Genomic DNA, 27,874 nt, shown 5'->3' with positions numbered 1-27,874 from the left:
AGGTGGTTGCGGCTTTTCCCTCCTCCTGCTCCTCCCTCACTCCCTCTCCCTTTCCCCCCGCCCGGCGTAGGCCGGCCCAGCGTGGAGGCGGCGGGGGAAAGTTGGAGGAAAGTTGCCGGCTGGGAAAGTTCAGAGGAGGGCGGGCGAGCGAGCGGCCGCCACGGTAGCCCGGCCTCCCCGCTGCGCCCCGGGAGGGCCGAGGATGGCCGGCGGGGAAGGAGCGGGCTCCGGTGTGCCCGAGTGCCGGGAGCATCTTTTTAAGGTGCTGGTGATCGGGGAGCTGGGTGTGGGTAAAACCAGTATTATCAAGCGGTACGTGCACCAGCTCTTCTCTCAGCACTACCGGGCCACCATCGGGGTGGATTTCGCACTCAAAGTCATCAACTGGGACAGCAAGACCCTGGTGCGGCTGCAGCTCTGGGATATCGCAGGTAGGGACCGGGCTTGGCTCCGGGGTGAGCCCCGGCGGGGCAGAGGCCTGTGGGCCTGGCCTCTGGGGGGGAGAGTGTTTTGACTGTGAAAAGTGCCGCCTTGTTTTTCCCCTTCCTCCTGTTGCCTGCAGCCCCTCTTGCCTGTGTTTGAGATGCAAGTAGAGGGAGGTCTTGGTGTGGGAGTGAAGTTTTTTGACTTTTTGCAGACTGTCCGGGCTCTAGTTAGCTGAAGTTGCGGGTCTCTTGCCTTGGCCCTGGCTTTTTGCGGTAGTTCCCGACAGTGCATTGCTCTGCCTGCTGGCCCTAGGGCTCCTGCTCGTACTGCTCCCCCTGACCTGCTTGCCTGGGTGCCTGTGGCCCTGGTTATCGCTGCTGCTTACATTCACTCAGGGTTACGGCTCCCTAATGCTTCTAGAAGAAATGAATATCTCCTCCAAGTATGTTATGTTTAGTAAGCACGCCTTACAGGTTAAATAAAGGTAACTTGAGTACCTAAAACTGTCTTTCAAAGGAAGTATGCTCAAACTGTGCTCAAGCAGTGGAGTTGCCTGCCTTATTTAAAAGTAACTGTGTCCCTGCAAGGTGGAATAAGGGAATGGCACTCGTGTTGTGTGTGTGAAACATTCAGGTTTTGGATTTTTTTTTATCAAAAAGGTACTTCGAGCACAGAGGAGCAGAAAAGCCCTGTTCACACGCCCAAACAACACATCATTCCTTTCCTATGTGTAATTCAAAACTGTTCTTTAACACCTCTGTTCTGAAGACTCCAGCTGTATACCTGTCACAGTTAACTTTGCTTGTGCTGTGGTGTCAGATGCCACAGAACAAACTCTCATTTTGCTGTGGTCTTGTAAGAAGTCTATCCCCTCAACTCCTTAATCATCTCAAGCTGGTGGTATTGCATTTCTAGTTTTGTGTGCAGCCCAGGTTTTAACCTGCAGCTCTCTTCATCCATCTCTAAGATGTTAAAATATCTTCTTGGATTTGGAAAAACAGACTTCATTTCACATGCTGGTGTTTAAACTTGCGCTGCTGGAAGATAACTAGGATAACAACTGGTAGCTACTGTTTCCACAAGCTCTAGGCTTTATCTAGTGGAAGCTCGAAAGAGGAAGCATAACGTGTGGCTGGTATAACCCTGTGACAGGCCAGCTATACATCAGCTTCTGGCCTTCTCTAAAGGTTACCTTAAAACACTTTGAATATGATTCCTCAAAAAGCCTGCTTCCTACTGCCATATGCTGAAGCACATCATAGATCTTTCTGCTGTTGGCCGGTAGGGCGAACTAAAATATTTTCTAATTGCTGTTTTGGAGAGCAAGTGAAGTGTTGGCAAGCTTTCTCTTCTGGTGTGTTCCTTTTTTGGATCAGTTTTAACTTTCTGTAAATCGATTAACAGTTGTGGTTCAAGCTGCTACAGTGCTCTGGATTATTTCAGCAAGTCTGGGGTTCCCGATTGAAGAGGGGAGACTATCAGGATCTGGGATTTGGCAGGGTGCCATGCTTGTGTTTAACTTCTCAGCCCTTGGTTTCTGGGGCTGGGGTAGGCTGTGTGCTTTGCCAAAGCAATCTGTTCCAACAGGCTAGACAGAAACTTACTGTAATTTGTAACAAAGTTTGGGCAGAACCTACTTATATCATGGGAAGTCCTAGCAATACACCCATGCGTTCATTTCAAGATCTAGACGACTCTGTATCTTTCATTCTTGATTACTGCCCTTAGTACATCTTGGACACTGGTAGGTGGAGACTGAGTTAAGATAAATCTGCTGATAAATCCCTGGAGGCTTGTGATCATTTTGCTGATAGATGGAAGAATTAAAATTTTTTTCCAGTCACTGAAATATTTTTCCTGTATTACAATGAATGAAACTCCTAACTAGTCTTTTCCTAGCACAAATGATAAAGGAAAATACAATTGTTCTGCAACTTGCACTAAACTCGTATGTCTCATCTGGTAGTTCAGGCTGCTCTGTTTCCAAGGGGCTGGGAGTCCTTCCCCAATGGAAAAACAAGACCAAGAAGAGAAGTAATCTTAGCCTTAGTGATTTATTTTTTTTTGATTGATCTCTGCTTAGCTAGTGTGAGAGTAACAGTTCAGGCTTCTATAGAACTTGGCGTCTCAGTTAGGCATTAATCATTAAAATAAAGGGGATTTTAATATCCATAAGGGTTGTTTTGTGGTCTTAAAACTCCTGAAGCTCTCAATCTGGGAGCATGTTCTCCAGCTGTCTACATCTATACTCAAGCATATTTGTAAATACCTGAGGATGTTAACAAGTTTATATAGAAATTGTTAGTTATAGAAGGAACCTTCAACCTTGTTCTCTATAGTCATAGTGCATATTCCCTGAAGTGCTTTACTGAAGTGTGTAACAAGAGTATCTGAGCATGTGATAGTCATTCCCTTCTAGCTCATCAGCCCAACCGTCTTCTGGCTTTCAACAGCTCATGTAGATGATTTTGTCTGCTGGTCTGTGCAGACAAACAGCTTTAGATCTCTTGAAGAAATATTATGGTAATTAATGTTACATGTGACTTCCCTGCAAGCAATATGGTGCTAGTGTTCTGAATTGATTACGATGCATTTAAAAAGGCTTCTGAATTAAAGTCTAACCTTTAAGCATAGTGAGGCATGTTATTTTTCACTAGATCAAAGCTTGTACTCCACAGTTCATCATAAAGCTTTCCTCAAAGAGCTGGGTCCTGCAATCCAAGGTTCTGTAACCAAATCAATGATAAAAATTAACAATGTAGTTCAGTCATCAGTCAAAGGCTATAATGCAGATACTGTACTGGTTTCTGGCGTGATTGTAGTCAAAATAATGAATATTGTGCTGTGTGTTGCAATGCAGCAGGCTCATGAGTGAATTCAACTTCTTATGCTAGCTGAGTGGTGGTTTTTTTTTTTTAGTGATTAGATAATTCTGTCAAATAGAGCATGACAGTGTTACACTGTCTATGCTTTGTACCTTACAACAAGAAGGCTATTTTTACCAGTAAAAAACTAATGCAGGTTCCTGCAAGGGATCAAGGGGATGGGGTGTGAAATAGTGTACGGGGAAGAAGGGTACTGTTGTGCCTAGACTTGTGTATTTCAGAAGGGTTCTCAGGCATTTTAGTTTTTAGATACAGGTTGTAGCTTCTTGAATAATGGAGATGAAGAAGCTTGGGAGTAAGACTTATCCGTAACTGTCAAATTACCTTGGTTGCAGCATGAAGTATTCTGAAAGAAGCTGCACAGATTACGTGCATGTTCATACAGGAGCAAAACTTCTAAACTTTGCTGCCCTTAGGCATTACTTTTGTTTTTATCTTGACATGTGGAGTTATGATAAATATCTCTTCCTGGATAAATTCTGAAAGTGTTAGAACCAGGGTAACTCCCTTGATCAAAGGACACAAATAGCTGGTGAAATAAATAGGAGATAGGAATGAGTCATTGTGGTAAAAAGATACAAAACAAAGGAAACCTAATGATTAGGAAGTGCTTTTAAAGTCTATTTCAGTACACTGAACATTCCTACTTGACAAGCATGCTGTTTTGGCGAGTGTACTGCAATGACCACAACATAGTGTAGGAGGTGAACATAGCATATCGATGAAGCTCAGTCAAATATCATTGAAATAACACATTAAAAGGATTTTCTGTATCATAAAACCTTTTGATCTGCTCTAATAAAATCAGCAACTCAGTAATGTTAGCTGCTGCTTTATGATCACATTGACTATCACTGTCACTCACATGAGCCTGTACAAGCACACAACTTGCTGGAGGGCAAGGGTGGTAAAAGTCATAGATAACTACTTGAGCTTGGCTTCTCCTGAAGAAGTCACTAATGACAACTGGTTGACAAATTTGGTTTTAAAGCTTTGGCAGTGATTCTGCATTAACTTTGGTGTAATAGCATCCTTCTGGGACTCTGTTAGAATTTCTTTGTAAAGGTGTTTATTAGAACTGGATCAATGCTTTAACTGGAAGAGCTTGGCTATGAAATCGGCCAAACAGAAGAGGAATGACTGTACTTCAGTGTTTTAAACATTCTGTAAACAAGCTTTCAGAACTTGAATGATAAGACTTGCAGCATGCAGATTTGTTACTAAACTCTTGTCTGTCTCCTTAAAGATCTGAACTCTAACTTGTTAGAAGTATATACCGGTCCCCAAGAGGGTGGAGAAATCAGATGAAGTATTTTCCTCAAATACTAAGTTGAGGAAGAGCTGGAATAACTGTCTTGTCTATGAAGACAAGTGAGTTTTACATGCGTGAGTTGCTGTTAAGCTTAAACTTCTTTAGGAAGTTAACTTGCTGTCATCAATACGAAGCCATGAGAAATGGGAAAGTGAGTACAGGAAACCACGAATGTGGGAGGAGGATATTCTAAAACTTAATTCACAGCAGGGCAGAAAACTTGAACTGAAATTAGCACAGGCAAAATGCAAGCCTTCTTGCTTAGATAATCAGGAGTTATGCAGCACTTGATAGATCTTATTGCATTGGGACAGAAAATGTTATCTCCTCTGGAAAGGTGGAGTGCTTGGTAGCTATGCATCTTCTGTGGAGCATAGCCACTAAAATACACAACCGTACACAGCTGAGTTTCAAAGGCATTCAGTCTGTTCCAGTATGTGAGATATTGTACTAGCATGTGTAAAACCTTAGTTTCAAGCAGCTGTATGTACGTCTGCATTTGTGCTGCTGACATGTCAGAAGACTGCCAAGTTGCTTCTATGTACCAGGTTATTGATTTGTTTCTTATGTTAATAGACCAATTTCTTTTTTATTATTATTTAAATAAGGTTTTAAGCAGTGTTAATGCATCCCTGAAAGTCTATAGGGGGCAACCAGAAAACCTCAATTTCCTATATATGCATTGCTCTGTGCCATAAAGGCATGTACTTCAGCTGCTTTTCAGGGGAGTCTTTCAAAGTATGGAGAGCTTGAAGGTAGCAGTCTCTAAAGGTAGTCAAAGTACTCTTGTAACAACTTGACCTTGACCACAACACATTTTGAAGCTCAATGTAGGGATTAAAGTAACTCCTGAAAAGAAACAACAAATTGCTGTGTGCCTAGTACAAGTGAGCGTAGGGTGGAGGAAAGACAATCCAGGCATAGCCTGCCCCCAACTGTGTTTTTTCCTCACTCTTATACCTAATGAGTGAAAAACGTGCACACAAATAACTGCATCAGAAATGGATGCAGAACTGGGAGTTTTTTCAGAAACTGGTAAGTTACTGAGGTTATTTTCTATTTTACATGGTGGTGGAGGCTCTAGCAGCAGCAGCCTTCATGTGGAGATGGGAGCACTATAATTTTGCTAACAGCTGAGACAGCTCTATCTTGTCAGGGCAGGAGAATATTTTATGTAAGTCTCCTGACTGATGAAAAAGACCTGTTACTGACTTCTGAATGCTTCCTGCTCACACATTTAAGTATAAATCTCATGTGAGAAAAATTACTGAAGGATGATACTGGCTGGAAGCATGCAAAACTAGGAGATAAAAGTTTGAGGAGGGGCAAATAGAAGCCCAGCTAACGTTGAAAGTGTGAATGCTGTCTTAAAAGCAGTCAAGGTAAGAAACAGAATTGAAAGTGGACTTGGTTTCCTTGTAGAAACCACCCCTCTGTGGGAAATCTTCTGAGGGTTTCCTTTGTTGTGGCTCATCTGGAAAAGCCGAATTGGGTACCAGCTTTCAGCTGAGAATGAGTTTCTGTGCTTGGAGCCCTAAGCTAAGTATTCAAATAAGCGTTGAACATGTTAAACTTGTTTTTTTGGTGTGTTTCCAGCCTTCAGACATCTCTGAATACATGCTCTGGATGTCAATATGCTTTCTTTTTTGGAATTCTTCTGTTTAAGTAACTTTTTGTGAAATGCTATCAGGCAAGTATGGTGGTTGACCTTGCTGATGAAGCAACTTCCTTGTCTTACTGGTGGATACTGAATCATTCATATTGGTGAAGGTTCTTGTGCATAGTACTGTATTATGTAGCAACTCAAAGTACTGTATATGTTATCTTGAACTAAACTTCTTAAAACCTCTATGCTGATGGAATTCTGTAAGCACATGGGAAATGTTAGTCTTGAACGTGGTGTTGTAAGAAAGTTTAGTATGGTAACTTTGATTATGCAAGATGGGACTATTCAGTTAATTTTCAGTTAAATGGTAGAATTGAGACAGATGTTCTTTCAGTGTCTTGGAAATAAGTTTAGAATTTCTCCATAGGCTTTTCTAGGTCTCCTATGAGAAATGGGGTTAAAGAAGTCATCTTAGAAGACAGTCTGATCTACTACAGGCTTAAAAGTTTGCTGTATTGATCTGGCAGGTATTCTTAATTTCTGCCAACAATGAGATGCACTTAGTGCTTGAGCTTCTAATCACTATGGAATAGATGGGACTTTAGCCTTATTTTCAAATAGATACAAGTTCATATCATATGTAGCTGTTGCACAGAAGTTTTATGCTTTCTGCAAGATCACAACAAAAATGCTTCCCTAGCACTCTGATACAGAGAAGAAAGGATAGATGGGTATTCCATCAAATGGGCAGGAGGGAAGTTACCTTAAAGCAAAACAATAACAAAGTTATTTTGTGTAATACAGCAGACAGGAGGAAAAACAGTATATATCACACAACTAATTTGGGGGTCAGATTATAAAACAAACTAGAAATCCTTGCAGAAATCATTAACTTACATTGATCATAAATGCTTTTTTCAGGCAAGTATTGGCTAAATTCTTGCCCTTCATGTAATACCGACTCAAGTAATGCAGTAAGTCTGGTTTGACGAGCCAAGTGCATAACCCTTCAGAGACAAACTGGAGTAGACAATGCTAAACATAAACTCCCTGCATAAAGAGAGCGGTGTAATGGATGTAAATCAACCTTTATCAACTCTCCTCCTTGCATCAGTGTCGCAGCTTCAGAGTCTTGGTCTTCACTGTACATCTCCACTGCACCTCTTACCAGTTTAGTGTTCTCTATATGCACGCTTGGACAGGGTGTTACTGAAGTGCATATACACAAGTACAATTGAATTGGCAGATGCTGTAAAAGGGTCATTTTCAACTGATTACTTTCTTCCCTGCATTTCACAAGACAGGTGATCTTAGCTGCCTGGTTAAAAAAAAAAAAAGACTTCAGCATGCTATGTAAAATAAGATTCTTCCCTTCAGTAGTAAGCAAGGCCGCTGGGGTTCTGTCTCAGAGCTGTTGGAAATACCTTCCTTGAACTCCAGGATAACCATTGCCTGGCTTTTGTAGTTTGTTGTGAACTGTTCCCTTCAAATAATCACTTCAGACGTTCTGATGTCTGATATGCCATGTCAGAAGGAAGTGACTTGCATAGGAATAATTCCTGTGAAACTCTTGCATGTTAAAGCTAGCATGACCAGCAGTGAGTAGCGACTACAAAGCACAGCATGTTTCTCAAGTTACCTGTGGCAGAACATTAGATTCAAAGTTCTCCTCTCACTATGGAGACACAGAACAAATGTAGATGGGGTGGTAAGATTATGATTTAAAAAATGATGGGATTTCAGGGGTTTATAGAGCTTGTTGAATAATAAATAACTGTCTAGAGAAAGACTAGCAAACTTTCAGTAGCAGCTTCTAGATTAGCAGCAAATGAAAACAAGTATTCCTTATTGTATGGATTTTAGTAACTTTCCAAATAATAGATTAAAAAGCAGCCTGAGTGTCACTGCAAGCAGCTTATGTGAACTTGTTTTTTAAATGCTCCCAGGCTAGAGTGCTGGATAGAGTGAAGTGGCAGCTATTTGATACAAAATTCCAATCACACAGTGTGCCATGACACACTGACCATTTTGGAGATTAACATTTTTTCAGTCTTGTGATAAAGTTGTTCTTGAGACTGACTTTAGAATTGTTCTGTGCGCTGTGAAATGCTGTAGTGCTGTGCAGCATCACTGTTAAGTACACAGTACAGCTCTGGCTGCATGACAGTGCACCAAAGGAGATGGATTAGAGGGTGTCAGGAGTGAAATAGCTTAACTGTAGCAGATTACTTGTTTGGGTAAGTCTAGTTAAAGCAAGGTAGGAAGTACCAATTCATGCTGTCTGGCGCTAATAATTGGGCGATGTCAACTTCTGAATACTAATGCAAAGGAGGGTTTTTCCATGTGTGCTGCACTTGACAGCTAGTTAGAAAACATTTAGCTTGTTTGAATTCTGCTTTTCTGGGGATGGAAATCTAGTGCTTAGTCAGAGACTTCCTCTCTTGTTAATTTACTGTTCAGCAGATGCAAGCAAAACAGGTGAAACTTTCTTACACAAACATGACTGCCATAAATATTTGATGCTAAACAAAGCCTTTTGAACCTTAAGTGTGGGGTATTGTCTCTAAACTTCTTAAAGACAAGATAGTGAGCTGTGAAGTTTAAACAATTTTAAGTCATGAATTGGCCCAAGGCTACAGGCAACAATGAAAAGTCTGTCAGTCTTGCTGTAAAATTCCCTGAGAACCATGCAATTGTTAGAGGAAAGCTTCCTAGCCTTGAAGGAGAATGGTGTGCTTTTCCCATCTATTAGGATGATAGACGTGGCCAGCATTCCTGATGGAAATCAGATGTCTGACTTCTGAGCACTCGCACCTCAGTGCTCTTGCTGTTTCACTGGTAGCAAACAGAACTGTCCTGCTTTAGAATAAAGATCAAGCGGTAAATGGAAAGATAGCAAACAGTGAACAGAAGGGCTAGTTGCTGACTTTGAAAATTCAGGTAGCTAAGAAATTACTAGATTAGAAAGTGGCCGTGTTGTGCAATGAAACTTTAGAGCAATTACTTCCTACCGTTTCAGAATGAAATAGTGACTTCTAAGAACATGGAAAAACCTTGTTATGATCTAAGCAATCAAAATACTGCTGCACCCGAACTGATATTCTTCATAACTTTTCAATGACTAGTCTATCACACATGTATATAGTGTGTACTATGGAAGTCAGGTCTCTGACACTTGTCTCATTCAACAGAACTGTTCAACTGCACCTTGCAACTTTCTAATGCAGACATAACCTTTGATCCTCTGGTTATCTCTTACGGTAAAGTGGGGGTCAGCTGAACAGGGATTAACAGGCAGGTTACCTTTTCCCCTGAAGACTGTTCTTCTGAAGGGTTTGGGACAGTTACTTTTAGGCAGAAGTCCATCCAGTGGTCATTTAATTTTCCCACACCACCCTTAGTAAGAAAGGACACTAGCAATTGCCTTAAAAATCATCTGATGCGTTTTGTCTCTTAAACTGTTAAGAGCTGCAGTCAGTGAAAGTGTTTCTAGTACTGTCTAATACAGGAGGGTATCATATTCAAGAGGTTCAAAAGCAAGAACTACAAGGTGTTTTTCGCCAGAACCACAAATACCAAATATTACTTTCACAGGGGTGGAAAGTAAAAGTCAGGGTAGATGTGCCCTTTTTAACTCTTAAAGGTTTCTAATATCTGCTAGAGCTGCTAGCATAGTTCCAACACCTCTGTGGTTTAAACACTTTGCATCTTTTACCCATTTAAGCTATTACGCAGAGTGAGGAGTGGAGAGCTGTGTAGTATTGACACTCTCAGTGTCTACTCTCAACCTACAACTGCTACCCATGTGATAAAGCGGGTAGACATTTGGGCATATCCTGTAATATTGATAGTGATTTGGTTAACCTACTTCTTAGTGAATAGCTGATTCAACCTAATTGGGTAAGACAGTTCTGGGACAAGCTGTGCTGGTTTGGGGAGAGGGATGAAAGCTGTCAGCGCTGGTAGCTTGCCAGTTAACATATTGATACATCTGTCTGAAAAGGAGCCTCAGTCAGGTCACACTTGACCCTGGTAGTGCTAAAATGTACATTAGATGTCTGGAGAACTAGGGGATGTATCCTCAGGGCAGTTCTGGATATTTTCTGTATTGTGCCAAACATCCAGCTGTAGGACCAACAGGCATCCAAAGCGTAGTCTGTTCTTGCCTGTGGCTCCTAAAGGACTTAAGTGAGTTTTGGAAGTAATGATGGTTCTAACTTGGTGCGAGGATTGGGCTGCATGCCCAGCCATCTTGGATGGTGCTTTAGCTTACATCTACAATGCTGAAAGATGTGAACTTTACTGAGTTGAAATTTAAGGGGCTGCCACTTGGATGTTCCTTGATGTTAATATGTGAAAAACTGACCCTAGAAATTCAGGAAACTAGAGAAAAAAGCTTTTGTAAGCAGCACATCTGGAGCAGAGAGGAGAGTGCTCATTAGGTTAGACCTTCCCTTGGCAGAAAGACGACTGGAAAAAAGGGTTTCACTTATTGTTGAATTGTGGGGGTTTTCCTGTCTGGGTCGAATAAAAGCATGAATGTCTCCTGGCCCTGGAAACTGAAACAAGTGACTTGTGGAGTTTGACATTGAAACCTAAATAGTGGCACTGTGTTTGCACACTGTGGCCAATAAGGTCAGAGTAGTTGATAATGAGGACCTAAGAGCCATGGTGTTGTCAGTTAGTTTGGGCATTAGTGACAGACTAGCTCTATTCTTGAATTTTGGCATGACTAATTGACTGTTAATGGTAATGCTAAACAGTTCATACCAGAAGCCTCTTCTCTGTGGAAGGAGAATGTTTAAGTATTCCCAGACTAAAACTGATCTATTATTACCTTTCACTTATATCTCTTAATAAGCACGCTGTGATGCATGAGTGCACTGTAGTGTATATAGTACCTGTTAATAGAAGAGCAGAATAACTAAAATACACTAGCAGAATGCTACTTCTATGCATTTTGAACTCACTTAATTTGATTCACTAGGTATCTTGATGATTTTCTTCACTACTGCAGTATTGCTAGATTATTTTTTTTTTTTTGCTTGGTTTTATAGATTGAACTCTTCCTGTGTGGTACATTCCTTCTTTCTGTTGAACTTAAACTGCCCTTTAAACTAACACAACTCTTGAGTTTCAGCGTTCTGAAGTACAATGTTTGCAAGAGCTGCTTGGCTTTATTCATAAACTGAACACTTCTTTCTGTTTAACAGACTCTTGATAACTTAGTATTCCAGGAAAACTGCAAAACTTCGTTGCACTGGTCTTCCAGTTAGCAGCAAACAATGCTGGAATAAAACTCCTCATCTTGTTGTGCATTGACTTTTGGGTGACTGCAGTCTACACTATACATCTATAGTTTAATATTATTTGATGTGGAACTGCCAGACTTGCTAAAATCAAAGTTTGAGCTCTGGCCATCCATTAAGCTGATTAGCCTTGTCAAAGATGACTTGAACTAACGTTACTTCAATGAAAGAAACTATTTGTTCTATCATTCTTCCAGTTGTCAGGATTTTATAACTGTTGGTCATATTTCTTTTCCTCATTAATGGTGTTATTTTTGGAGGATGCTAGAACTGTTAGTCTCATCTGAAAAAGAACTTTGAAGAACTCCGTCCAGTTGTCTGTCAGTAATCCTGGTGAGATTTAAGGGTTTAAATGCAGTTAACACAACTCTGGTTTAAGTTGTGTGGCTTCGGGTAAGACTAAGCTTGGATTTTTTACAGGGTGGGAAATCTGTGCTATACTGTGGGTATTGACAGAGGTAAACTAAAACTTGCCTTCATAGCAAAAAATTATAGTTGGGGTAGCTGCTTCTAGATTTGGTATCTTACTCAAGAGTAAGTTCTTGGGTAAGACTTCTAGGTATGGCAAGTAGTCTGGGAAAAGAAACCCTGAGAAACTCAGTAGCATGCATATTCAGCAGTCATTTGTGCACTTAACTCACTTTTTCTAGCCTCAACTCCCATCATGTAGGAGGAGTCAAGAGTGGAAATAATGGTAGGAGTGTAGGGTATCTCCTGCTAAGTAAAAGCAAGAACTGCGAAAGTGAGTCACACTGCTGTGATAAACAGGACTCCCTTCTTTATTCCTTACGTTGAGAAAGATTGTTGTAGTAACTTTAAAGCGTACTTCAAAACAAGGTTGGCACTGTCTGAATCTTATGATAACTTGTCTTTTACTTCACTGTAAAGGATAAAGCTTCTAATGTCAATCCTAGCTATGACTGATTTTCATGTAGTTTCTATCTTACAGTTTACCCTGTTAGAATGTAAACTGGGAAGCAAGAATAGCTCCCAGGCTCTGATACAGTTTTAAACTAACATAATTCCGGTGATGCCGCTGTAGCGAATTGTATTAGTTCCTGATGCATGACATTATGCAAGTATTTCATTTAATGTTGCAATTACTGGAAAACATAGTGACAGTATGTGCTGAATCATTTAGGTATGAAAATCTTGTGGTTAGAGAATGCAGAACTTTGCATTGCATGCAGCCACTTCCATGGCCCCAAACAAAACCTCTGATCCCTGTAGCTTAGTTCCTTATCTATATCTGAACCCCTAAAACACAAAGTATACCTTTGATATCACCAGGTTTATGTCAAGGCACTAGACCAACCAGAATGATTAATCCTGTAACGTCCTTCCCATACTGCTGCAGTAATCAGCTTCCTGTCCTCCTTCCATGGTTATACATACTAGAGACCTTATGTCTAGTTTCATCTGATCACTTTAATCTTTTTTTTTTTTTCGCCTCTGTGGGTATGATCCACTCTTTGCACTGCTCAACACTAATCTCACACATGGTTAAATGACTACGGCAAAAATTCTGCTGCACATAGGAAAGGGAATGACAAATCCCTGGCTGAACTGAGCATGGCAAAAATGTAGTCATTTACTTTTAATAACAAATAGAAGACTCTAGACTTTGGGGGAATAGTGTATTCTATGGTTTGCTTTTTCTGTACGGGTTTTTTTGCAAGCAGAAAAGCACTTGCAAAAGCTTTGCCTGAAAGTCCTGTTAAATTCTGAAAAGGCTGTCTAGAACGTTCTGTATCCTCTACAAGAAACTCAGCATGTGCATTGTCAGTAATAACAGGACTGTAAAGAAAGTCTGCTCGGTTTATATAGCAGGAAGCAAGAACTCAGTATACATCTACCACCTCTTACCCCTTAGGTGGGCTATGTGTTATTGCTTCTGTCTTCTTTTTATGGAATAAAAAGAATATAACCATCCTCATTAGCCTCCAGACACGACAGAAGAACAGCCATAAGCTAGTATGCAGGTCAGATTTATTGTTGTGAATTCTAGAGGTGAAGGCAGCCCTGCATAATAAACTGTTTTGGGGTTTGGGCTACTTTAGAAAAGGGCATCACTCATACTGGTGAGTATTTGACATATTAAAAGGCTTTGATCTCTAATACTACAGTGGCATTGAGCTTATGTGTGATTTTTTTAGGGGTAAGGAGTATCAAATCCTCCTGATATAAAGCTCAAATCTAATAAGATAGAAGCTTTCATGCTGATATATGCATCACTCGTCTACTTTCACCCAAATTTAAATTATGAAAGAATATGTATTAATGTTTTTTCAAAACTAAACCTGATACTGTAAAAGCAAAAACTTTTACTACTATCAGTAAAGCCAGCTAGAAATAATATTATTGGTCTGGGCAATTGAATCCCAAGCTTTCTAAGTGACTGCTATAGAGTACAAAATAAAGTACAGTTCAGTGTAGGCTGATGTTCCTACCAGAACTGCTGTCTGCTCACACAATAAGGAAACACAGTACGAAGCTAACCTTGGGTTCTCCATTATTCCAGAGCTCCTGAATCTGTCAGTACAACCCCACTCCTAGTCAGGGCCCCATGAAGGGACTCAGCTAGTCTGCTGCTTTGCTACAAGACTGGTGCCTTTCTGGTATAGCATAGCTGGCAGGAGGCTGCACAGTGTTAAAGCTTCATGTGGCTTGAGGAATACTGGAGCATGAGAAGTCACCAGTGTCAAGGAACCAACTGGCAGGCAATCTTGGTTGTTACCAGTCAATGCAACTCTCGAATTTGTAGTATGTAAAGACATTTGGCCAAGTGAGTGGGGAAGACTGACTATGGTAAGATGAAGGGAATTCTCTTGGAAGTGGAATTGACAGACTTCAGACTTTCTGGCCAAGGCTAGGCCCCCTGTTAATGCTTTAAGAAAAAACATTTGGTGTTTTTTAGGACTCTTCCAAGTTTGGTTATGATATATATTTTGTAACTTTCTTTTCTTTGGAAGCTATATGTCATATTGTACTAATTCAACCTCTTTCATACACTTTAAATGCACTGTTGTGCAGGCTTCAGCAAAGGTTATAGTAAGGCCATACGAGCCTCCTATAGCTAATATTTCTTTATCTTTAAAGCTTATTTGGATGGGAGGGCAGTAGGCAGGAAGAGATTCAGTCAATGGTAATGTTCTGCACTGTGGTAACTGATCACAGCCATGTTTACTTACAGCATGCACAGCTGTCTGAGAAATCATAACTGCCTGAATCTTCTCTGCAATTCCCAAATAACTTAGTTTTCGTATGTAGTGATTATGCTGGCTCTGCTGCCTGCTGGTTAGCAACCCTTTCTGCAACTTGTCAACATGATTTAACTTTATTAGGCAAATGTCCATCAAGTTTTTGGAAAACCTTAGTCTTAATTAAAGACTGAAATCCCCACAGATCTTCAGCAACTGAATAGGCAAGAGTGATGTGACTTCCCTGTGCTGCTTCAGATTCATGTGTTCTGTCATGTAAATAACAGCAAGTAGTATTCATTTCTAGGCCATTTTGGGGCCAAACTGAAAAAATCTTTCTCTAGAACACCGATGTTGGTACAGAGCACTGCAGACCTTGATTACATTGTCTTGTGGGCCTGTCCCATGGTGTGAAGGGATATACTGCCTGAATTGGATGCAAGACTCTGTGCATTAGCACAGAGGCATTCCTGTGTAATAGGAATCAGCGGTGAGACTGACTAAACAAATGGGGAAGCTGAGAAGGAGCTCCTTATAGCTTGTGTGATGCCATATGCAGTGACTGGTTTAATGTAATGAAATTGGATTCTGTGCAGCTTCACTTGAAAATCCCAACAATCTAAAGATAAAGCTTCTTTAGATGTGACACAATTGATCTGCAGAAGTAGTAAAAGCCATTAGGAAAGAGCTTGGCCAGAAGGTATTTGATTCATGAAAACCATGGGCACATGGTACAACAATTTGTAGTAAAGCTATACAAAAAAACACCTGTCAGGCATAAGAATCCAGCCTGGGAAGACCTAGAGAGAGAATTTGAGTTACTTGTATGCAAGTTCTGTGTATGCTGTTCAGGAGACTTGTACAAGCAATGTGTCTGTTCCAATGACATAGGCACTAAGATGCAGACTTAGCACCTGGCTTGATGGCCTTGGAGTCCATGGCATAAATGCTGCTTCAAATCTTGAGCTTTGAATATGGAGAGAAGAGCTTTCTTCTTGTGTGCTTCTTGTTCTCACACAGGATAATGAGCTGGTAGGAAAGAATTGCACGTGTAACTTCCAATCCTCAGAATACGCTGGCTAGTGATGCTGGTTTATGCAGCCTCATACTTTAAAGTTGAACAGCCAGAAATAGTCAGCTTTGTAGTTTTCTGGCACTTCACTATAGCTGCTGCTTTCAGGCAGTTCTAACAGCTGCTTAGTCAGCATTTTCTGAAAATGTCTATAGGGAATGAGCTAATCGGTACACTGAAGTACAGACACTAAAATGAGGCAATTGAGCTCAAAAAAACATGCCGTTGAACAGGATCCCTTCTCAGGTTCCTTCACCTAATGAATTTCTGGCTCTTAGAAGATTATAATACCCAGTTCTCCTTGTAACTGTTTGTCCTTGCTGTCAAAGGTGGACTTGAATGTTTATAAACGGAGGACACTTACGTTTCCAGTTAAAATTCTTTATCTATTCTAAACCAGGATAGGCACTAAATGCTAAAAGCTGAAGTGACGATAGACTGTAAAACTAAATTAAGTGCAGGGGCTACTTTGTTCCAAAGTCTTCATTGGGAAAAGCAGAAAGCTATTTTAGTGGCCTGAACTTTCCAAACAAAATGCTAGCATTTGACACTGCTGTGCGCAGTACAAACACAGCGTGATGATCTGACCTTCCAAACAGAAGAATAACTGAACCGGCGTTCTAATACTACATTTGAAGTATACTAAACAACAATAATTGTACTTAAGAAAAGGCTTTTTTAGTTTAGTATACTTGCTGACCATTTGTCCTCGTTTCAGCAGGGATAGAGTTCATTTTCTCCTTGGTGGCTGGTGCAGCGCTGCATTTTGGTTTGGGTGTGAGGACACTGTTGGTGGCACACTGATGGGTTCGGCTGTTGCTGGGTCACGTTTATACTCATTCAAGGACTTTCCAGGTTCTGGGGCCCTGCCAGCAAGAGGGCTGGAGGGGCACGGAGAACTGGGAGGGGACACGGCCAGGACAGGTGACCCAAATTAGCCAAAGAGGTATTCCATACCATATGATGTCATGCTGCGTATATAAACTAGGGGAAGGAGGAGGAAGGTGGGGACATCTGGCATTATGCCTTTTGTCTTCCCAAGTAACATGTGATGGAGCCCGGCTTTCCTGGAGATGGCTGAACACCTGCCTGCCCATGGGAAGTGGTGAATGAATTCTTTGCTTACATGGGCAGCTTTCGCTTTCCCTATTAAATTGTTCTTAGCTCAACCCTTGAGTTTTACATTCTGATTCTTCTCCCCATCCCTCTGGGTGAGGGGGAGTGAGGGAGCGGCTGTGTGGTATCTGGTTGCCGACTGAAGTTAAACCATGACACCATTGGTTTTCTTCTGGATACTTGTTGAAGTGCAGTTGTTCAAAATATACTATTCTGATAATCATTTCAAATCCTGGGGTTGCTGTAGGACTCCTATAGTCAGAAACTCTTCCAGAGAAGGCCTTAGACTTAGAAGATGAAGTCAAAGGTAATGGGTTTAGCTAGGACTGTTAAACTAACTCCTTCTGAACTTGTCCCTGAGGGGAAAAAAAAATCTATAATATAGGTGACTTAACAGCCTTCAAAGCATCTTCTGTTTAGCCTTGAAGCTTGTAGAAACCCTTGTTACCCACCCTTCAGAAAGTCTGAGTTTGCTTAAGTCTTTAGCTGCAGTAACTCGATGTATATCTAAATCTTGCAAAGTTTTTTTGATTAAAGAATTTGTGTGTAGTTGTGCTGGTATTGGTTTTAGGCATTACTACTTAAAGTTTTGAAAAATTCAGAGTGGCAGTTGGGATTGCAAACTGCTTTTAGCATCTGACTTGCTGTGTATAATATGTAACGGTTGCTATAATGAGCTTATATAGCATAGAGACAACGTAGTATGAACTGGGTGACTAGACCTGAATGCCAAACTTGTATGTACTAACCTGGTACAGAAGTCCATTTATATTGACTACAGTCTATGCTTGAATATACTCTGTCAACATCCTCTCTTTCAGGCCAGGAGCGCTTTGGAAATATGACCAGAGTATACTACAAAGAAGCAGTTGGTGCTTTTGTGGTCTTTGATGTCACAAGAGGCTCCACTTTTGAGGCTGTTTCAAAATGGAAGCATGATTTGGACAGTAAAGTACTACTTCCCAATGGCAGCCCCATCCCTGCTGTTCTTCTTGCAAACAAGTGTGACCAGAAGAAAGATGGCAGCCAGAATCCCTCTCAAATGGACCAGTTCTGCAGAGAAGGTGGCTTTGCTGGATGGTTTGAAACGTCTGCCAAGGTGAGCATGAAGAATAAACGTTTTAATTCTTAAGTATTGGCATAAGAATGGATGAATACAGTCCTATGGGGAATAAAATTATCGAGTATAAGTGTGAGTCAAGTCTCCAATGTTCAGCAAAAGTTGGGAGTGTTGTACAGGCTAGCTTGCACTTGAGGAAGACTTGTGGTATATTTGGTTTAGATTAGAACTGCATCTCAAATTAAGATAATCTTAAAACTAACTGAACACCTTGATTCACTGAGTTTAAGTGGGTTGGACTCTGATCCTGATTTATGCAAGATGAAAAAGAGTCATTCTTTAGATATTAATGCTACTAAATGCTGATCAAGCTATCCAAAAGAGACAGGTAATCTTTAGGTACAGGTCTTTAGTTGCAGCTTCTGTCTTCGCTGTTGGATGTAGGAAATGGTAAGACTCTAGAAGTGAACAAGCTGTTTGCTCACTTTTTACTACCTACCCAGATGATAAAGTCACTAAAGCACTTTTCTTTTTTATCAGGCAATGTCAAGACTGAACTGGAAAAAAACAAATTGTTCTTAGTAACATATAGTAACTTAAGCTAAGATAGACAGCTGCTTTAATCGGATAACCTTGAGTAACTTTTTATATTGTACACTTTTAGTCTGTGGACTTGGTCAATGCACAGGTAAGCTTGTGGTAGCTTAAGTGGAAGTGAAATCCAGCAGTTCCTGAAGTCAATTGATCCTTAAAATGGAAGATTCCTCTAGATGAAGGCAATGTGGCCTACAGACCAAATTACTAGTCTGGTTGATAACTTCTTTATAGGGTAAGCTAAACCTCAAGGTCCCTTATTTCCCTTGGTTTTTGCCTACTTCCTTCAGCTGCTGCTGCTGAACTGGCACAAAACGATGCTTAGACAACTCTTAAGGAGTGGGGGAAGTCTGTAAGAGAAACATAAAAATAAAGTAACAAGCCTCTTCCTGACCACTTTAAGGAAGAAGGGTACACAGTGACAGGAATTACTTAAGTTAGCTAATAATTTGTTTGCATTTGAACAAATAATTTCCAAACCCACCCTTCTGTTACTAAAAATGCTGATTTTAAGGCTCTTTATACTCAAAAAGAATACAAAGATTCTGCTTTGGGTTATGTCTTCCCTGAAGCTTCACCTGCCCATAACACTGCTATGTATAAACTTCACATGGGTTAAAAATAAATGCAAGTAACACTAGAACAAAACCTGATGCAGAATTGTAGTGACAAGTTGCATTTTAGGTGGCATTTAAGACACAACAATGAAAAACAAGGTTCTCAGTGCAGAGAAAAGTCCAGACAATACTAGTCCTATTTCAGTTATGAATTGACTTGTTTAGTACTCTGAAGAGGTGTTAAATTAGCTTGGCAAAAATTCAGGACAGCTTTCTTGTTTTCTAAGCATACCAAATGAGTTTATGGTTTTAAGTCCTGCCCACTTAAATATCCTGATAATCTGCTTTTGCCTTTCTGCTGGAACTGATACTTGAAATCTTCAGTCTTGTCATTAGTAATATAGGTCACACTCCCTGTGGATTAGGGAGAATATTAAAGGCAAAAGAACTGCAGAGAGTATAAATATTCACAGAAATATCTTAGGAACATAATTACACTAAAGTGAGGAGAATCCTCCTGTGTTCTGGACATGGGAAAGTGCCTATCTGCAAACTGCCAAAAGCAGAGTTTGTGGTGACAACCACAAGCTTGTCAAGTGTAGTAGTGATGGGTCAAATGTTCTCATGATCTAACCTTACTTGTGTAGAGTTTAGATCTACAATTATGGAGACAGAAGGGTATACTGGGGTGGTATTCTCTTTGATTCCAAAAGATGAGCAATTACAAATGTGGCAGCCCTGTAGTGAGCTAACAGGTGGACCGGCCAGGTCAAAGCTGTGGCTAAAGGCCTCTTGCCACTGGCCAGCTTGGCACCTCAGTAACTGAGATATCTAGTGAGGTATTTCATCAGGGTATCCTGCGTACACACCCTCTCTAGAGTGTATGTGAAGGTACTTTTCAAAGTATGCACAAGAAAACGTAGAGTGGCTTGATGAGGCAACCTGATTTAGGTGGGGGTTTGAGGCTGATAGAAAATGTCCTTTTAAATAAGTGTATCCAAACTGCAGCAGAAGTAGAAAAAGGCCCCAAAACATAGAATACTACTATGAACAGTGTAATTGCCTGTTATCTTTGGTAATGCAGAAATGCACTTTGGCATTTGTGAGCCTTCCAAATGCAGGTGACACTTATCCCCAAACTGCCTACTGGATTAGAGTTGAAGTATTCTGTTTGTAATATGGATGAATACCTTTGTCTCAAACCTTTCTGGTAATTTTTTTCAGAAAGCAAGTGTATGAGCAATGACCTATGAATTTAAGCTGTTTGTGTCATGCTGATGAGACTGTAGAAGACTTTTTTTTTTTTGGTTTGGCCAGCTTCTAACAGGAATGTGTGACTAGTTAAGAAAAACAAACTGAATTCTTTGCTTTCAACATTTCTAGGACAACATCAACATAGATGAAGCTGCTCGATTCCTGGTGGAAAACATCCTTGCCAACTACAAAACCTTTCCTAATGAAGAGAATGATGTGGGGAAACCAAAACTGGACCTAGACCCATTGAAAGCAGAGAGTAAATCACAGTGCTGCTAGTGCTACCACCATTCAAAAATGTGATGGGATGAGCAGCAAGACTGTTCCTGAAATCAAACTGCTGCTATGGTGCTGTGTTGTGACAATCCATATGGGGTGTCTGGTGTTATCTGAATAGGTGATTCTTGTGGGTGTTTACATATTCTTGTTTAGTGTGAAATGAGTATCTTGTGAGTTATCATTCCACTTGCTTGAGTGGCTGCATCTAAGTCTGATTAGTGTCCTCTTACTTGAGAACATAAGGTAGCATTTATACTCCTAAAAAGGAACAAAGACAGCATTCAGTGTCTAGTTTGCTTCTAGGACATATGCTACATTCCAAATAGGACTAATCTGTCATGGTTTTAGCTGAGTAGACACTTGCACCTTTAAACTTTTTCCTTTGTCACCAGTAATGTCCCACTTCAGCCTTCTTGCCTACACACTTGTTCCTATTTATTATCCCCCACCATAAGGATCTGTCTCATTACTAGTTCCCCTGGACTGAGACATCCTGGAAATCTTGAAGGGACCAGTAACAGATGGGAGGTATTTTAGTGTGCTCACTAAGACTGAGTGAAGTAGATGGGTTGTACCACTGAGTAAGAACAAGGTGGGTAAATGATTGTATTTAAGAGGGGAAAGGTATAGTTATAGAGATACTAACCAAAATGCATCTCCAGCCATTTAAGGCAGAGTAGTTTCAACTAATACTTTACACATGAAACACATTAATGAATACAGTTGTACAACTGAGGCACGTAGTTATGGTAACCTCATCCAAATGCATAACCAATAACTTTTACATGCACTAACACTGAAAACTTTACCAAGAGTTCAAAAACTAAATATCTTAATTACCTGTGATAATGAGCTTGCTCCTTTTTCCTTCTGTCTTGAGATGGTCCTGAGTACTGTGAGAAAGGAGAGAGGTCTTGAAGGAAATAGCTTAACTGGTTCTTGCTAGCCTATCAAAAAAACCCCACAAAACTGCCAAGCTCAATCTTGTTCAGTTTTAGAACAGTGCTGCGCTCTTCTGACTACTTAGAGCTGGTGAATTGGCTTACCAGTTTGTAATTTTATATGCAGGGATGCTTATGTTTCCTCATTATAACTCCTGTGTATTTTTGGCAGCAAATGAAGATCAAAAGGATTAGGGAGATTTCATGGTTCTTGAATACATTTTGGAACTCTGGCTCTGCTTGGCTGAAAGGCTTTGAAGCTCAGTTTTAATTTAAAGGTTTCTTCTGTCCTGGTACCTCACTGCTGCTGACTTCAGAAGTCTTATCTCGCTTGGTCTCATGGTGCTGATGTTTAAACGTAAACATGAAGTATGTGCCAGATTGGATATACTCTTAATCTGTATTGAGACTTCCTAGGCTGTTTCTTCTAAAGAGTAACATACTTTTTAAGTGACAGATCTATTTGGGCATCTTATGAATGTTGTTGGTGTATGCTTTTGAGAACATGAATCTTCACAGGTGTCCCATCCTATACACAAATGCTTTCATTGACATTTGGAAACAACTTTGTCTTCTATTAGTTGGAATTTAAAATAACCCTTTGACATAGCCACAGTAAGGCTTGACAAAGCCTGGGAAAGTTGTTTCAATGCTTGACTGTCCCCTGAGAGTTTATCTAGCCTGAATCTTTTGAACTTTGTCCATGGTCTCTTATCCACCTATCATGGGCCACTATAAAGAATGTGTCCATTAGGCTTGTGCAGATTTACTGGATGCTTAAAGCTTGATTGCTACTTTAAATTTTAAGCCTGTAGCACTTCAGAAAGGAAGCTGTACCCCATCCATGTTCCTTGCTTGCTGGCTTGTTTGTATTGGTAACTTTTCTAGGTAACCTGCAACTACTGTAACCTTCCTATTCAGTTACTTAAACAACTCCATTTAGATTGTAACCTCACTTTTAATAAGCTGTTTAATCTCCAGTATATTGTCTTTTTCTACACTCCAATTACAGGGGCGCAAATCCAGTAACTAGCCAGTGGAATATGTGCATAGCCTGTTTACTTGATGCTTTTTGACTAGATCAAAACATGATAAATCTTGATAACCAGTCAAACAAGATGCAGTTTCATGTTCGCTTGGCTTCAACTGTAAGTTTACTGAGCTCATGAAATATTACATGAAGTGTGTCACTAATGGGCAAAAAAAGACCAATTCTTGAGTCTGTCTAGCATGGCATAGAATGTTGGTCTACATTCAAATGCTAGTTCTTTAAATACCTACTTTACTGGGGAAACTGCCAGTGGAGGTAGACTTTTTTTTTTTCCAAATGGCTATTGTGCTTTTTCTTGTTTTTTAGTTTTCAGATTCAACAGCAAAATGAGAACTAAACTCTGAAGCTTCAGGACTCTACCTGAATGCATGAATCTCATCTGGGTCCTGTTGGTGACAATGTAATCCTATGCAGTTTATTTTCAATAATGTCTAAATTTCTGGTTGAAAAGCTATTGCTTATGCTTAAGCACTTCTTTGTTCTGTATATAGCTTGTGTTTTTCTAAAGCTCTACATGGCCATGATTTTCAAACTGTGTTGGAGTTACACTAGGTTTGATACAGGTTGTCACTGACTGGAGAAGCTGAGGCAGGGTGAAGTTCAGGAACTACCATTATGAAAAATAAAAACCTAAATGTTTAAAGTGACTGTGCAGATTGTATTACAGAGCAGACTCTTATTTCCGAAGCCTAGTGGCCTGAAAACCAATTTCTTCTACCTGCATGTAGGTGTGTTTTGCTTTTCTTTCACCTTTTGGGGGTGGGGGGTGGAAGGGGTGAGGGGAGTTTGAGCTTTAATAAATGGCTAGTTTTCTGTGGTGTTACAAACGGCATGTTCCTTGGGGGGAGCATCATAATACATGAGGCTTCTGGGTGGCTTAGGAAATCTAATCCAGCCCGAAGGTGAAAACTGTAAGAAAAGACTAGCATTTTAGTCTGAAGAAGGGAAAGGGAGCATCTCCCTGGTGGAGGAGAATGAAACTGTATTTTGTGGAAAAGTGTTTAGGTAAAATAAACTAATCATGAAAACCTGTCCTAATGAAGCAAATAACTTTAAATTTCTATGTATCTTTCAAATCAGACAGACCCAATTTAATTTCAGACAAGTAAGTGAAGTGTCAAATGTAATTTGGTTTATATGTACAGAATATATAGTGAAGTAATAATTTCAATCAGATGAACAGAGGCCCCATGCTATTTCATTTCATTATCTCCTGCAATCTGAAATATGTCAATCCTAAAGGAGAAAGTACTTGACTTGCTAGTCCCTATATTTAAGGGACAGCTTTGAGATGAAAAACTTGAGTAAAAAATCTGAACCAAGGCCTCAGTAAGATGTCTTTCCTGGCATGTTTCCATCAACTATGTAAAGGCTGGAGATGGCATATAGTCTTCCTGGATTGTAGTTGTGCAGTATGTCTGTGCAGCAAATGCCAAGTCAGCCTCTGTTCACTTAAAGTTTAATGAGGCATTACAGTTGCTGAGAAAACTAGAAAGGAGTTAGAGCAATTAGTGATCTTTCAGTGTGGGATTTTCTAGGTGTATCTTAACTGCAGTAGTAGAATACAAGCTATTCCCAGCTCAGTTTTGTTTGTTTAAATGTTGTGTCAGACCTATTGAACTGTAATAGCATTCAGCCTCCTTAAATTGAACAAATACTTGTTCACCTGTAGTGATTAATTGCTGGGGAATAGTATGAGTCATTCTTACAGGCTCACTGCTTGAGTAACCATTTGATATACAGTGATAGGACAACATAATGATAAAAAATATGTGCAGTAGAACTGCGGTATTAGATGGTGAAACATTTTGCTCTTAAAAACCATTGCTCCCTTATCTTTGTAGTCTTAACCTCTTGACAGTGACCTTGGTTCCAAAACAGAGAACTGGCTACCTCTTCTCTTTACAGAACACCTTATGTGGTACAGAAACACAGTCCTCTAAGTATGTGTATGCCTTCGTCCTTCATATAATGAATTGCTAAAGAATTTAAGAAATGTGGGTAGCAGTATACTTTCAGGAGTAAAAAAAAAAATAATAAAAAATTAACAAAATGCCAGTGAGATACATAATGATTCTGAATTGAAATGTCATTCACTTGACAGTGCACAAAACATAATTTCAAAGTTTTGTCCTGCAGCAGTATGTTCCTTTTTCTCACTATTTTTCTATATGAAGATTAATCTAGTGAAGATCATGTGAAAGAAATTGTGCCTGTATTGTACATTACCATCATAAAGCTCTGTTTGTAAGATCTTTGCTGTGTCTAACCAGGGTGGAAGTACTTTTGGTGTATTTTTAAATACATGATTATGGACTGTTTTATAACCCACCTAAGATAGCATTCATTTAGTGAAAATTTCTGGCTTAGATGTTCTATGTGGCTTACACACTTGTATGAATAAATTCTACTAGATGGGGTTTTTCTCATTTCAGTCTGTGTACCTACAAATGCTTCCTGCCCCAAGTACCTTAAACTTCCTCTTTTAGGTAGAAATGATGTTTCAGATAGCTTTAGCTTGGAAAGTGTAAAAGTAGAGGGCCAGCATCTCAATATTCATTCTTTTTTTTTGCAAAGATAATATAAGTATAGTGATCTTGCATCTTTTTACCACTGGATAAATCATCATGTGGCCTGAGCTCTAAATGAAATTAAAATATGCAGGATTCCTGGCCTTATTGATCTTAACTTGTAACTGGGAGTAAAAGGTAGCTGATAAAATGCCACATGACATGTAAGCGACAGATAAAATATTACAGGTTCTAGGAAGTAAGGTGTTCAGTGTTTTGATAAAACATAGACTTCTGTTCTGCTTCACCTTTTTTCTAACTTAAGAAATTTTAACCTCTTTATTATCATGACCCTTCTGAAAGCTTAAGTTATGCTGATAATTATTGGTCCTGTTAGAAAGCTCATGGCTCCCTAAAGGTTAAAGATAGCATGGGCATCCTGCTAACTCTGTTTCTAAACTCCTCTGCCCTTTACTGGTATGTATTAAAGTAGTATGCAGCATCCATCCAGAATAATGGACTGTCAACATTTACCATTCAGATGGGTTTGGTTTGAACTTTGGTTCAAAAGTGTCCTGTAGACTATGCTACTAGGGACACATTATCTATTTCCATTGTTCTTATTATGGTTATGAGTGACTTCTAATTGACAGTGCTATCCCAGCACTAATGTAGCAAAATACCTGCCCCACTGGGATACATTCAGTATTAACTCTAATATGCCTCAAACATGATTTTATATTCAGTCAGTATCTATTCAGTACAGTACAACGCTGAAATAGTTGTATGCAAAGATTACGTCTAGTCTCTTTTCCCTGGACAGCATCTGGCTGGTTGAAGAAGCTATTGCTTCTATGGATATGTGTACAGGCTGTATTGGATTTGCATGGCAATGTTTTGGTAGCAGGGGGATACAGAGGGGGCTTCTGTGAGAAGCTGCTAGAAGCTTCCCCCATGCCAGCCGGCTCCAAGGCAGACCCATTGCTGGCCAAGGCTGAGCCTGTCAGCAATGGTGGTAGAGTAGAGTGGTGGTAATGTATTTAAGAAGGCAGGGTGTGTGTGGGGGTGTGTGTTTTAAAAAAAAAAAAACACAAACAAAAAACCCCAAAAAACAACCACAAACCACCAGAAACCAGCAACTGCCATGGGAGTGAAGAGGGAGAAATGTGAGAACAAGACTCTGCAGACACCAAAGTCAGTGAAGGAGGGGCAGGAGGTACTGCAGGCACTGGAACAGATTTCCCCCCCAGCCCGCGGTGAAGCCCAGGCTGCGGCAGGCTGTCCCCTCAGCCCCGGGAGCCCACGGTGGAGCAGGTCCCCCCCACAGCCCGTGGGGACCCCACGCTGGAGCAGGGGGATGCCCACAGGAGGCTGTGACCCCGTGGGCAGCCCGCGCTGGAGCCGGCTCCTGGCAGGACCTGTGGCCCCGCGGAGGGGTGAGCCCAGGCCGGGGCAGGGCTGCTGGCCGGGCTGTGACCCCGCGGGTGCCTGTGGACCTGTGCCGTGAGGGACTGCATCCCATGGGAGGGGGACCCACACTGGAGCAGTCCAGGGAGACTTACAGCTGCTTGTGGTTAGCTTCAGTCTTGTCTGTTCAAGAATGGTTTTGCTCAGGTTCAGTTCCCTGTCCTGTCACTTCAGCAGCCAACTGTTCCTCTCTTCCCAAGCTCTATTACATGCTGCAGGGTTTCCTTTTTCTCAGGCATTGCTGACCTCCACTCACAATCTCACCTTTTCTGATCACCCTTCACTTTTCCGATCCTTCACTGCCTGCTGTTCCTGAAATGCGAGCCCACTGCTGTCCTCCTTCGTTCACCATTTCACACTGACCTGTACCTTCCTCATCTCACTCCCACCTACTCTTTCACTTCGTAAATAAGCAGAAGAGTAGTGAAAGCAAGAACACTCTTTTTAATGGTCTGCTAAAAGAATTAATTTCAGAACCTAGATTTTCCTATTCTTTGATAAAAGAAATGGAAAAAAAATATCTCTAAAACCCAAACCAAAGAAAATGAAAATTCATTCTACCCCTCTTTCATCTTTTATCTAACTTTGTTGCAACCTCTTGCTTGAAGATACAGCATCTGTTCTTACAGAAGCTTCTGTGTCTAACTTTAACCCTTTTTTCATGGAAATCTTCCCAAAACCACAGAATGGGTAAGGTTGAAAGTGGTCTTAGGATATTGTGTAGTCCTACACCAATGGTCAAAGCTTAAGCAGGTTGTTCATGGCCATGTCCAGTCTGATGAAGACTCCACAGTCTCAATGGAAAACCTGTTCCAGTGTTAGATCACCCTCACTGTAATTAAAAAAAAATAAATAATAATTTAAGAGGAATTTCCTGAATCTAAATTTTCATACTGTCTCTGATCCTGTCGCTGGGCGTCTCTGAGAAAAATCTGAGTGTCTTTAGTCTCCCCATCAGGTATTTCTACACGTTAAGCTTTGCCCCCTCTACTACACTCCCAGGCCTTCTCTTTCAGGCAAACACTTTCTCTTATTCTGGAATCCTTGTGTCTGCTGTAAAATCAAAGGAGAGTCAACTTTGAGCAGTCTGAGCTCCAAGACCCCTGAGAGGGGCCTTGGTAGTGTTCCTGTTCATAACAGTTGTTCTGCTCTTTCTCCAACTAGTATTTGTAGCTACAAAAGAGCGTGAAATATTTAGGACTAAAAGGCTGTTTTCCTGTGACTTGTGTGTGCTA

The 27,874-nt window shown here is 40.5% G+C and overlaps 1 protein-coding gene across 1 annotated transcript; it reads left to right on the top strand.

Annotated features, from left to right (window-relative positions):
* RAB32 (RAB32, member RAS oncogene family) lies at positions 1-25,082 on the top strand. Its single transcript, XM_037392355.1, has 3 exons — positions 1-431; positions 17,748-18,025; positions 20,521-25,082. Exons 1-3 carry the CDS (start codon positions 203-205, stop codon positions 20,668-20,670), a joined length of 657 nt encoding a protein of 218 aa, XP_037248252.1. The 5' UTR covers positions 1-202; the 3' UTR covers positions 20,671-25,082.
* The last annotated feature ends 2,792 nt before the right edge of the window (positions 25,083-27,874 follow it).

The sequence above is a fragment of the Falco rusticolus genome, chromosome 6 (assembly GCF_015220075.1).
Source record: "Falco rusticolus isolate bFalRus1 chromosome 6, bFalRus1.pri, whole genome shotgun sequence".
Taxonomy (NCBI): domain Eukaryota; kingdom Metazoa; phylum Chordata; class Aves; order Falconiformes; family Falconidae; genus Falco; species Falco rusticolus.
This window is presented reverse-complemented; position numbering and strand designations above follow the sequence as displayed.